The 12938-nt window shown below is 47.5% G+C and overlaps 4 protein-coding genes across 4 annotated transcripts, besides 1 other annotated feature; 1 reads left to right on the top strand and 3 right to left on the bottom strand.

The window, feature by feature from the left end:
- Positions 1-745: 745 nt before the first annotated feature.
- N7487_009583 (uncharacterized protein) lies at positions 746-1294 on the bottom strand (the record flags this gene model as incomplete). Its single annotated transcript, XM_056877313.1, has 1 exon — positions 746-1294. One exon carries the CDS (start codon positions 1292-1294, stop codon positions 746-748), a length of 549 nt encoding a protein of 182 aa, XP_056725893.1.
- A 38-nt stretch (positions 1295-1332) lies between these two features.
- N7487_009584 (uncharacterized protein) lies at positions 1333-1620 on the bottom strand (the record flags this gene model as incomplete). The annotated part of the gene is made up of 1 exon (XM_056877314.1): positions 1333-1620. The coding sequence occupies one exon, from the start codon at positions 1618-1620 to the stop codon at positions 1333-1335; it is 288 nt and encodes a 95-aa protein (XP_056725894.1).
- Positions 1621-2680: 1060 nt separating this feature from the next.
- N7487_009585 (putative pectin methylesterase) lies at positions 2681-8495 on the bottom strand (the record flags this gene model as incomplete). Its single annotated transcript, XM_056877315.1, has 5 exons — positions 2681-4527; positions 4599-4695; positions 4752-5710; positions 5775-8288; positions 8339-8495. The coding sequence occupies 5 exons, from the start codon at positions 8493-8495 to the stop codon at positions 2681-2683; spliced, it is 5574 nt and encodes a 1857-aa protein (XP_056725895.1).
- A 3108-nt stretch (positions 8496-11603) lies between these two features.
- Positions 11604-12473, top strand: N7487_009586 (uncharacterized protein; the record flags this gene model as incomplete). The annotated part of the gene is made up of 2 exons (XM_056877316.1): positions 11604-11817; positions 11890-12473. 2 exons carry the CDS (start codon positions 11604-11606, stop codon positions 12471-12473), a joined length of 798 nt encoding a protein of 265 aa, XP_056725896.1.
- A 445-nt stretch (positions 12474-12918) lies between these two features.
- Positions 12919-12938: part of a sequence feature (Protein overlapping with rRNA (N7487_009587, KAJ5395284.1) was converted to a misc_feature.) that runs on past the window's edge.

Raw genomic sequence — 12938 nt, forward strand, 5'->3', positions numbered from 1 at the left:
ATTTCTACTCCGTGCCCCCATAACAATACAGTGAAGTCTATGGGATATTAGCTATGTGATCTTCGTGTATTAAATATTAAATGATTTAAATTGAGAAGAGTATAGGGCTAGGCGTGCTTACAAAGATAATGCCAGAAGTAGAAAGCAGCGCGACCCGGGCGCAAGATTTCTTAGCTGAATATGTCTATTAGTTTGGAAGGATTTGCTCTCCGACAATCCTTCGATTTTACTTTGACTGTACTCCTAAAATTAGCTTCCGTGGCAACCGGGCATATTCTGGGTTTATTTTTGAGATCACTCATATCTTCTGTGGGACAGCTATCATCTCCATTCATTTCCTGGCTACCAGCTATATTTCCCAGCCATAGCTAGCATCTTATCTGGCAGGCCAAGAAAAAAAAAAAAAAAAAAACATAAGCATTGTTGTTGAATTGAGCATGAACTCATAATTAGGTGGCTGCATCAATATCTCACACCTACAAATAGGAAGTAAATAAACAGAGATGAAAAAATAAATCAGAAAAAGCAAGCGAGAAAAGAGAAACTGCGAAGGTGTATCTGGCCAGGGGTGAGGTCGGAAACTAATATTAGTAATATTCTTTCTAGGTTGTGCTATTCATAATAGTTCTGGCGCGATGTAAGAAGATATGACTAGCAAACAAAGCAACAAGAACAGTACGATGACACCGATTTATTATGAGCAAACCAGCAAGAATTTCAAATTATATCCATGCAACTCGATGCTCTACCACGCGCCACTCCCTTTATTATACTCCTCCATCTGAAAGCCCTCCATCCTCACACCCAATTCCCGATAACATTCACGGATTCTTTCCGACACATCCACATCAGTGTCCGGAAGCTCCATCCCCTTCTCCTTGGCCTCTTTCTCCCTCTCCTCCTTTTCCTCCTGATAATCCATCTCAGCCATACAATCCGTACTCATTATAACCTGCAACACAAGATCAAATTGCCCCATCAATTCTTTCCAAGTCCAACCAGCTCCACGATCCTCACGCCAATTCTTTGGTTTCTCCGACGCAAGGAGCCCGGTAGAGGAAGAAGACAAGAAAAACATCTCGATCGACATCCCATAAGCCCAATCATCCGGGTTTCTATCAATCAAGTATTCAAAGAGCGGCGCCATCCGGAGCCCATCGTCCGGGATGTCTGCCTTTGCCTGACTCCACTCCCAGAAAAAAGCCGTACAGCTGGAGTAAAATACACCAACTCGGTAGAGAGGTGGTTGGTGGGTAAGCATTCGGCGCCAGCTTGCTTCTGGGCGAACGAACATTACTCGAGTCGCGGGATCGTTCTGCCAGGCAAGATCGGTTAAGCAAATAGATTGTCCTTTAGCATTGTTCCCCCATTTTTTGATCGGAATAGTGACAGAAATGCCTCTGCCAGTAGTGGGTTGTCGACTCGAGTGCTGAGGTCACGGCCATTGCTGATTGGTCGGAGAAATAAAGCCTCCTGAAGTGACTGCGTATTGCGGATCAGATCATTCCACGTGCGACTGATTCGTTGGGCAGCGAGCAGTGTGCGCGTGTCCATGTGGTGTAAGATTGAGGTTACGATCTCGGAGATCGCGAGGGCCCGCGATTGAGCTTTCTCGGACATTTTTGATGCTTTTAGTGGAATGGAGCGTGTCTGGGTCGAGGATCTGCGTTGAGCCGCACTTGGTGGGGGTTGGAAGAGGGGTTTCGACGTAGGAGCCTAGGGTCTGACTAGCAATCACTAGTGCGTAGAAGTGGATTAGTGGTTGGTCAGCGCTTGTTTGGTTCTAAGTCATCCTTTCGCTGCCATTCTATTACGCACTCACCCTTCTCACTCTTGGCCGCGCGATCATGAACAGCGAACGGCTGTTTCTCCACCAGGCTAGATCAACTCATTGGCCAGTATGGACATTCGGCATATGGCTCAAGTCCGGCTGAGCCCATGGGAAGCCCTGTTTTCTACATCCCGTGGTCGCTATATCATCTTACGTGTAGGAGGCAATGGAGTAGGTTCCACGAATATCAAGTGGGAAAGAAAGATATGCGCAATGGTATAGGCGACGGAATTGAGAAGTCCAGGTCAGCTTCATATAGCCAGAGGTAAGATAACATTCAAGTTAGACCATCTTATGACTGAGGCAACATGGACAAACTCGAAACTTGGCAATCGATAACAACCTCGGAAGGTACCTGACATTCGAAAACTCTAAATGGATTAGGCTCACCACGCTTTTCCAAAACGGTGAGCTTTCCTTGGCCAAACCAATACTTTGGAACCTTAAAAACAGAAGTACTCTTATGTACATTCTTGAGAATGAATTGTTTCACGGTTGTAATTATATTTTATAAGCCTACCATCAACCAGGAGAAATTGGTCGCGATAATACAGTTTGAATTTATATGGTAGCAGCTGCGGGCTGAATCTCTATTTTTGAAAAAATTATATATGTGAAATAAATACATCGAAGTACAATGACAAGTAATTATTTAAGACAAATAAGGAAATAAGAAAGGGAAAATGAAGGGACGAGTATTGAAGACAAAAATGAAATGAAGAAGAAAAGAATGAAGGGATGAGTACTGAAGATAAGAAAGGAAAGGAGATGGAAAGAAATATGAAAGGAATGAAAGACAGGTATGCAGTTGGTGGGAGTGTTCAAAATTTCCCGGTGCAAGACGCGTTATTAATCACAATTAGCGGTCTTTGTGGCTGTCACAGTGCTAGTGGAAGTAGTCTTGACGACCTTGGTAGAAGTGGACGTAGCACGATGGGTGATAGTAACCGAGGGATGGTTAGTGACGGTCGATGTCTTGATGACAGTGCTAGTGGAGCCAGGGAGAGTGGTGGTGCTCTTCACCGTTGTTGTTACAGTGGCGGTTGTAGTTGCGGCGGGCACGTGGAGGGTGGTCTTGACAGTTGCCGTCTTCAGGCTCACGGTGGTCACCGTTTGACCTGGGAGAGTAACTGTAGCGTGCTTCTCGGCCAATGAGGTAACCGTGTTGGTGATAGTGGAAGCCTTCAGGGTTGTGGTCTTGCCGACGGAGGTAGTGTCAATGACAGTAACGATCGAGGTGACGGCCCGAATGGTGCTGGTGGACAGCTTAGTGGCGATGGAAGTGATGGTATTTGTGACTGTCGCGGCCTTGAGTGAGGTTGTCTTGGTTGTGACATCGGTGATGTAGTCCGTGGTGGTAGGAAGCGTCATGGTTACAATCTTAGTAACATAGTCGACTTCCGTGACATAGTCAGTGACTGTGGCAACGTTGTCCCGAGGTACGAGGCCCCGCTTGATCTTCTTGGTGGGGGCGTCACAGCTAAGAGTTGTTGTGACCTTCTTGGTGGCCGTCTTTGTAGAAGTAGAAGTAACGACCTCAGTAGTGGCTTTGGCGCTAACGGTCGTGGTTCCTTCAGATCCAACCGTGACTGTTGCGATCGAAGTAGTCTTCCCAGCCTTGGCACTCGTCGTTTTGACACTAGTGACAGTAACTGTCGCCTTGTCGGTGACCGTGGAAGCAACGGCAGTAATAATTGACGTCGAGGTGAGGGTGCTCTTCACGGTCTTCGTGGTGTCCTTGCCAGTTACGGTCACTGTATCTGTGGTCGTAGCTTTGCTGGTCTTGGTAACGGTCTTTGGATCAGGCGTAATGGTGCTGCCGATATTCACAGTCACTATCGAAGTCTTGGTGGATGTGGTGGCTGGTTCAGTCAGGACATCAGTACTAGTGGTAGTCGACTTGAGGGTGGTAGTCTTTGTCACATCTTCCGGTGTGAGAGTCAGGACCGTGGTGGACTTGACTGTCGAAACCTTATCAGTAGGGGTGACTGTGATGAAGGCGCCTGTGGTTGAAGTGGTGGTCACATCAACAGTGGCAGTGACAGTTGTAAGGGGGATAGAAACTATGGCTGAAGAGATAGCAGTTGAAACAGTAGGACTTGCCACGACAGCGCTGGAAACAGCACTTGAAACAGTGGTAGTGGTTCCCGGGACGAACGGCGTCCCATCAACGTGTGTGAAATCGATCCAGGCTGTATTGAGGAAGAAACTGGTAAGCTGGAATTGAGCGACATCAGCATCAGTAAGCTGAGAAGCAAACGTCGCACGCGCCAAAGTGCTAGAACCCGGACCGTAATTTCCATATTCACCAAAGGTGACGCCGGAGGTCTGAGGGCTCGATTTGGACCATTGTTCCCATCCAGAAGCCTCCACGCAGGAGTCGAGGTAGGAGTCAATATATGCAACTCGGGCATACTGGTTCCAGGGCCTTCCGAGCGAGATCTCCGACATGGAGCCGGCGCCGGTCGAAGGAATGATCTTACACTGATCAAATACGAAACCTCCAGCAGTGGTGCTTGTGGTTCTCTTATCTGCTGTGAGATTGATGCCATCCTCGTTGGGCGAGATGGTTGTGTTCAAGAAGTAACCAGAACCACTTCCCCAAATCATGTCAATGTTACCCTCAACATATCCATTGCTCATGAAAAGGTAACCGTTGATCAAGAGAGCGTCTTGGTTTCCTTTGACTTGGCAGCCTGCAGTCTTTGGTATCAAAATCATGTTTTCCTATGAATGAGACTAGGGTATAGCAAGGAGATAGACTTACCATACAGACTGGCATATTTGCTGGACCTGACGGCAAACCCGAGGGTGGCGATGTCTTTTTGGGTGCCGTTGTTGTTGACAAAATTAATGTTTATGGCCTTGTAATTTTTGTCAGCACCCCCTACGGTTAGGTATATATCAAGAGCCAACTTACCTCAAAGTAGTTACCAGTGGCATAGACTGTGGCACCGTCAGAGTTGGACTGATCGGCACCGGTGTCAATACCATGGTTGTATTGAATGGTGACCTGGTTGCTGGAATAGTCGTAAGTGGACTCAGAATAGCCCATGAAGATGACAGATCCAGACTTGGCAATAACAAGTTGCTCCTCGTATGTACCAGGGTAGATGAAGATGGTGGGTGTGACCTTGGACGAGGTTGGAATGGCATCGAGAGCACTTTGGATGGTATCGTAGACAGTCGTATTTGTCCCGAGACTGGTCTTAGACACAATATAAGCACCAGAGGGCGGGGTGGTTCCATCGTAAATCGCCGTGGCGGTCGGAGTTGGGGTAGCTGTTGTGGTGGCTGTTCCAGAGACGGCCGTAGGCGTATCAATGGAGTCCCAGTAGGTCATGTCAATCCAGTCAGTCGAGTCCATGACATTCGCCAGGGAGTAGGTATCCTCTGTCAGCAGAGTAGCATATCCGAATGCCTCACGGGCTGCCTCATTGTTTTCCCAGTTACCCGGACCGGTGTTGTTAAATTCAGCAAAAGTAACTCCAGAAGTGCGAGGGTCGCTGGTTGACCACACCTTCCATCCAGATGGGTTGATCACATCGGTAAGGTATGAGTTCTTAACCACGACAAGAGCGTACTGGGAGTAGGGACGACCAATGTACACAGAACCCGTGAGATCAACAGTGGCGTCAGCGGCAGCAGTGAACAAAGTCTGGTCGAAGATGTAACCACCGATCGCGGTAGACGAGGCTCGGCTGTGTGCAGTAATCGCAGACTTGGCCCTCTTAGCACCAATGGTGCACCCCTTGAAGTAGGCCTTAGAGTATCCCCAAATGAAATCAATTGCGCCCTCGATATAAGACGATTCGTAGTATTGGTATCCGTTTGTACTTCCAGTCAGGAGAGTATCTTGCCATCCCTGGAACCAGACACCTACACAGTAAATTTATGTTAGTAGAGTACGCAGGGACAGTTGTGGGAATCAATTCAAACATACCATAGAATGCTACATGATTACCATAGATGGATGCAGCCAGGGTGACGTAAGAAGACTCCAGGCCATCAAGGTTATCCGAGTTGATAATGTTGATATTGTAGAAGGCGATCTTGGTAGACGCAGTGGCAACAGTTGCTGTCTCGGCATCAGAGTGACCAGTAGGGAGAGGAGAGACGGAAAGTCCATGCGCGAAAGTAATTGTGACTTGATTGTCTGCATAGCTCTGACCAGGGTTTCCAGTGGTGTAGCCGACAATCATGACAGGACCACTGCGGTTGATAGTCGGGACTTGCTCCTCGTATGTTCCGGCATATATGAAGATAATCTGAGTAGTGGTATCGTCCGGGAGCGATGCAAGAGCATCGGTAAGGTTGGCATACGATCCATTCACGGATCCAGAGACACTAACCAGAACAGCACCGGCCGGGGGAGTAGTGCCATTGGACGGGTGAGCCCACACTGCGGAAGCAGTTGAGACAGCGGTAGCAGTGGAGGTAGCAGAGCTGGTTGCCGTGGCTGTAGTGCTAGCACCACCGGTCAAGTCGTAAGACGGAGCGTAGCCATAAGTATCCATGTCGAGCCAAGATGTTCCTCCGACCCAGTTGGACAAAGTATAGGCATCTGCCTGGGTCTCGGTGAGGTTGGTGGCGAATGATGCACGGCTGCTAGACCAGCTTCCAGGTCCGGTGTTGTTGAATTCGCCGAACGTCACGTAGTCTGTTTGGGGGCTGCTTGTTGACCACACATGCCATCCCGTAGGGCTGATATGCTTATCGATGTATGAATTCTTGTAAACAACACGACTGTAAGACGAATAAGGTCTACCAAGCCAAGTATTCTGGTAAGTACTACCGTAGCTGGATGTGTAGGTGACGAGACAGTTGTCGAAGACGTAACCTCCAGTGGCAGTGGAAGAAGAACGGCTCATTGCAGCAATGCAGGAACCGGGAGTATTGGATGCGATGACCGACTGGTAGAAGTAGGCCGTGGAGAAACCCCAAATGAAGTCAATGGAACCCTCAACATAACAGTTGGAAAACACTTGAGTGCCCTTATTCGCAAGAAGTGTATCCTGGTATCCGATGAAGGAGCAACCATAAGCCTGCACGGTGCCATAGAAGTCGGCAGCAAGAGCAGCAGTGTTCGCGGTTTGAGGGTAGGTGTTCTGGAAGTTGATGTTGTAGATGGCCAGGCCCTTGCCGTCAGTGTTTTTGGCATTAACAACCGGTGTATCCTCATCCTTGTTTGCGCTGGTCAACACACCATTGGAGTATGAGATAGTGACAGCGTTTTGAGTGTAATCGTTCTCAAATGTTGTCTCTCCGCGAAGGATCGTCTTTCCCGTACGAGTAATGGAGATCTGTTCATTATATGTACCGGCCATGACGTAGATTGTGTACTCTTGACCATCACTGGGTAGGGCAGCGATAGCAGCAGTCACATTCTTGTAGGGGCCAGCTGTTGGATTGACAATGAAAGTAGATGTCGGGGTGGCGGCGGCAGTCGTAGTCGTAACAGCCAAACCTGTCGAGGATGCCACTGTTGAGGCAGCAGTAGACGAGGTCTGGACCTTATCTGCCGTTTGAATGGCTGCTAGCACGGATGAATTGATCCAGGTGGTATCATCGGAAGCATAGGCAGGGAGGGCAGCGGCAAACACGGCGCTGACACTGTATTGAGACAAGGCCGATGCATCGAGAACTGACACATACTGAGCACGAGTAACAGCATTGTTGGCATAGGCACCCGAGCCGGTATTAGAGTACTCGGCGAAAAAATTCTGTCCATCTTGACTGACGGTATCGACGTGAGCACCAGTAGCGGCAATCAAACTGCCGAGGACAGAGTTGCGGACCAGGACAACGACTCCAGCACCGTTAGCAGAAGCCAAAGCCACATTGCTGATCGACGATCCCGACTTTGCAGCCACTGTGACGTGATCGAACACAACGGTGGAGTTATACAGCGTTGAAGTGGTGGTTTGGGTAGTACCCTTCATGTAAGCGAGCAGCGCGGAGCTGTCCACAGGGACAATCTTAGTGTTGTATACATAGAGGTTGGCACCACCGTACAGGATCTTATCAAGTGCCTCAATGTAAGAGTTTGCGATGATTCCAAGACCGACACTGGCAGTTACTCCCAGTGTTCCGGTTGAGACAATCTGGCAGTCGTAAAAGGCGTACTTGTTTCCCTTCAGCACCATGGCGCCGGAGCCAGAGGCAGTGTTGAGGAAGTTGACATTCTTGAAGCTGACTTGCTGGACATTGTTGTTGATTGTCAGAACGGTGCCGGTGTTAGTGATGGTGACCTTGTTCTGGGTATAGTCGTCGGCGGCATCGCTTTGACCAATAACCGTCACGGTCGGGGTTGCAGACACAGTCACTGCCTGGGTATAAGTACCCGCGAGCACAGTCACAGTTGGGATACCGTGGCTCTGGGCGTAGGTGATAGCATCGCCAATTGCGGTAAATTGGCCACTGCTATCTGTTGCAACAGTGACAATGGTTGTGGGGGCTAGAAACAGATCAATACGATGGATTCTCTCGTGCTACAGATTCACTCACTGGAAGAAGTTGAACTTGAGGCTGACGCAGTAGTCGTTCCAGCTGATGTAGCCGATGAAGTAGCAATTTCAGTCGTTGTGGCAGCAGGGACAGCAATGCTCGAGATCGCAGAAGCCACCGAGAGGCCAGCAAAGCCGAAGGCCGACCAAACGCGCATCCTAAAAGGCCTCAACGGCAACGAAGAATCTTACAGACTAAGATCGGTCTTCGTAGACTCCGCCGAAGGCTATAAAGATCCTGCAACGGAAGACCCGAGGATCTATATTTAAACCGTAGGATGGGCAAACAGGGATTGGAAAATAACCCAAAACACACTACTCCGTGGTTGGCCAGCTCATACTGTCCTTGACCTACGCCGTAAGAAGATAGGTATATTTTGGTAAATTGCACTAGCACATCCAGGGAACGCCATACTCCGGCACTATTTTTTTCTAGTTCCGGGGGGTTAAATAACCGACAAGTAGACCAGAATACGATAGAATAGATGGGGCGTGAAAATTCCCACACTCCGTTCCAGACCTGTACGACAGGATCTCAGGGACAGAAACCAGGGGGTTTCCTGATGATCGATCTTACCGTAAATAGGAATCCACCTTCACCAAATCATAGATCGAATGTCGGTCAATTCGAACCCTCATCAAATCAGAAGTCCGGTGTATCCGGAAAATTTGATCTGAGACATACGCCACATACATAGCCAAGTTTGGTACACACGTGGGCTAGTGCGAATATTTGGCATAAAATGGGGCCATCGATATCCCAGTGGACGTTGATAGAAAAGCTTAGATGGTCGGAGTACGAGCTGAAAATTCCCTCACCAACAAGTTGAATATTCAGACTACATACATAGCTATTCGAAAGTACTGTAGACCAAGTGGGAACAGTATATTGCTTTCGCTTGGCTCTAGTGTATAATAATATAGATTGAGAATTTGCAGAAACGGGCATAGAAGACACTGAATCTTAACCATCCCTTTCGGTCGGGGCTTCGCCCCTGAATGGGATAGCCCCGTAAATAGTTCGCCATGTGGCGTAGCCGGCGATACTTCGGTGCAGATGAAGATAAGAAAACCTCAGTAAGCATTCCCAAGGTTAAGCCAAGCAATCAAGTGGGTAGAATTTTCCAGGAGATTTAACGGAATCGTCGATCTAGATCTCCACATTGTCGCTAACACAAAACTCCGAAAGTACAATATGTAGTTGTATATTGCAGGCAACATATTGCATGATAATGGCTTTTTCTACCGACTCTTCATCTACGAGAACCTTATTCCGCCGTCCGGATCATGTGGATAAATATTTTTGACTGATGGATGAGATGCGGGAAATCCTCATATATATTTTTACTAGACTATAGATAGAAAATACGAAGGTACTTCAGACAAAAGCTCTTCATAATATCACAAGGTCTCTAATATCATTATACATAACGTATGATCTTAGCATTTAAGGCTAAGTGAGACAGGACCTACGAAAGGGATAAATAAGGTTGTAGGAGAAAAAGAATTGTAGGGAATTCGGCAAAAATTCCTGTACCCTAACTGACCCTAAGTGGAGCGAATACAGTGGATTCAGATGCATCGTTTTTAGTACTTTCAGCTGGTAAATTCCTTGGTTCATGATTCAGTTTGTAACATCCGATGGTCCATTCAGTGTTCGCGAATCTAATCGATCTTCCATAATAATTTCCTGGATAACCCCCACTACGGTCGCGATCGCTGGCAGAGGTAGGTAGGGCGATTATGTTAGCGCCATTTAACTAGAGTATAGCGCCACAGGTCCATGTAGATATTGTCGCCATCGTCGCTATAGACCCCCGTCATCCACCGTGGCGGCAAATACATGCTAGCTCTACATTGGCCTATTTGCCCCTAAGTAACACTCCAGGTGAGTGTGGGTGATATAGATAAGAACAGAGCGATCATTCTTACCCTTGGGGTGACAGGGGCAAACTTAGTCTAAACCCAAGTCTGTGCCATGAAAACGACATAGATATAAGCCCTAAGGCCCTTCTTCTGCTCTGCTATAATTTCCTTTAAATTTCCTTGCCAATAAATACATGTTCTTCCAAGATCCTTAGAGAGCACTCGAGGAGCGTACCATAGTTAAATGCCGTATCATGTAGATTTATCCAGGAGCATCAAAACAAGGAACAAGAGAGTAATACTGTATACCAGTACATTTATTGTATCTTGTATAGCCCTCGATATCGGTTGTTTTGCGGCATTAAAGCACTCGTACGGTCGGCTTGTCGACACGAAGATACACCTCGGGATTAATTATACCGAGAAACTCGATTTCGCCGGGGCATTAAACCTAAGACTATTGAAAATAGCTTCAATGCCACGAGTTCCATACGCTTCTCCCGCAATGGGGTTATTTTAAAGCTCATTATTCGTCTTCGAACGCCGGCATCACTCAGTAACCCAGGGTAGCGAATTAAGCCAGAATCTTACACCCCTTACCGAGAAACAACCAAGTCGATAAGCTTTATCAATTATAGCTCTACTTCGGATAGGGTCTTGAAGTCCACTGATATTTCCATTCACAAGGTTGGTGAGCTACGCTAGGGGCCATTTAAGGCCTAAGTAGCTCTCTTTAATAGCTATCTTGAGCTGGTTTCGGGTAGCTCATAGGAACGTACATAGCGCCAGCGAGTATGTGGAATATATTGGTTACTAGGTCATTGAAGATAGACATGTCTAGATAGACTAACTAGTTGTTTTATTAATTTTATAGTGTTAGTTGAGAAAAGTGCATATAAATGTAATAGATTCCAGTAGGCGCGTCATTCGCTCACCGAATACGTTAACTAATTAACTAGATGTTCCGAGGGACCTCTTCTCGCTCCCTTCTTTCTCTTCCTTTCTTCATCTTCAGTATTTCGTTTGGATAGGGCTCTATCTCTTTTTTGATCAGACTTGCCATGTCACATAGAGGCTATAACCAAGGACTTACTTAACCGACAGTAAGATAATATCGAAATTTTAAAGGAGATTGTCACCAGTGTTATATTGTGAGTGATGATAACGTCTGATAACATATCAATCTTCGAATCGCTTCAAATTTCCCAATTCGGAGATGTATTACATAAGCTAGGGTAGACGCGGGGCACGAGTATGTAGACATCGGAAGATAAATTTGGTAGCTGCGACTTTCAATTGGCTTTGATCCCCGAAACCGGCCACTGCAACTTGTGATTAGAATCTTCGTTATAAAGGAACTGGTGCACATCAAAAATCACCTAACTAGAGACTTTCACACAATGTCTGCCACCGGTGCTCAACTAGGCTCATCATGCGGTTTCTCAACACGCCTTTCGCTCCGATGGGTCCCAGAAGTCCCTGAGGAAACAACCGACACAATTGTGCTTTCCGTGGGAGAGTGGTTCCTTGATTTGCGAATGGACAAGAAATCCGGGGACATCGACTGGGCAATGGCTGGTACTAGAATTGAGGAAAATCCTAAGGAAATCCCACGTTCGTTGCCCTGAACTCATATATTATTGTCGTTTATATTCTTGGTTGAACAGCGACTAATTATTTTAATAGTCAAAGTGATCTTTACGCGCGAGTTGGACTCCCTGAATGAGATCGGCATTAAGGATATTGGTAACTTTAGCCCCCGTCCCGATGGTACCGATCTTGAAAGTGGGGAGATGCCTCGGAGCGACCTTCCCGGTGCGCCTATGACAGCCTTTGAGGAGGTCTGGCAGGAGCTACCCTTCAGAGAAGGCCCTGAAGGGGCTAAGAAGGGAATTTCGTGGATTCTCGAGTCCGATGATGCTCCCCTGGCTCTAGGTGAGCAGGAAGGACAAGTGACCGTAAACAAGATCTTTATAGGCCGCATCTGGGGAACTTATTTGGCGTTCCAGCAGACCCAGACTCATTCTAGCCAGAAAGATGAGAACGGAGTGTGGTCTGTGAAGAGGTCGGGAAGTGAAGTCAGCGCGAGAAGAGAAGAGTGGAGTTCTAGGTGGGAGGAGAAGTATGTGGTGGGCCCTGATGGAGCTGCCGTACCCTCGATGAAAAACGGCTATGACGGAGAAGGTATGGGTACATGGAGGATCCCGGGGGAGAAGGTGGTTATTGAGGGAAAGTCGTTCATTGTTCGGGCCTTCGAAGAGATTCAATAAATGTGGACCGTATCACCGAGGAAGAGGTGCACCGTCTCTTGCAACCATCCAAGTCAATGAACATCACACACGTGGAACCATTTTGTTGTTCAATGATTCGTCCGCACATCCCTCTTCCCAGACGAAGTATGGCACTGGCCAAATAAAACCCAACCGCTACGGGCGCAGATTGATGACCTGGGAAGGCCAGCCTCGGCGCAACCTGGGCAAACAGGAACGTCGAGAGAACCGCGGTGAATCGCAAGAAGGAATTACATTCCCCAGCAGACTTCCAAAATATCCTGAAAACAAGATATTCCCGAAGTGCATCGAGCATGCAAAGATTAGCACCAAGAGACCCAATAAACGTGTATTGTGGGTCATAGGTGATTCTCCCCCTATTCTCACCATCGTCACAAACGCCAACAAACCAACCATTCCCAATGATTCACTCTATGATTCTCTCTCACAAAGAATCTAATACAT

The sequence above is a fragment of the Penicillium crustosum genome (genome assembly GCF_028827405.1).
Source record: "Penicillium crustosum strain IBT 35664 chromosome Unknown utg000004l_segment0_segment0, whole genome shotgun sequence".
Lineage (NCBI taxonomy): Eukaryota > Fungi > Ascomycota > Eurotiomycetes > Eurotiales > Aspergillaceae > Penicillium > Penicillium crustosum.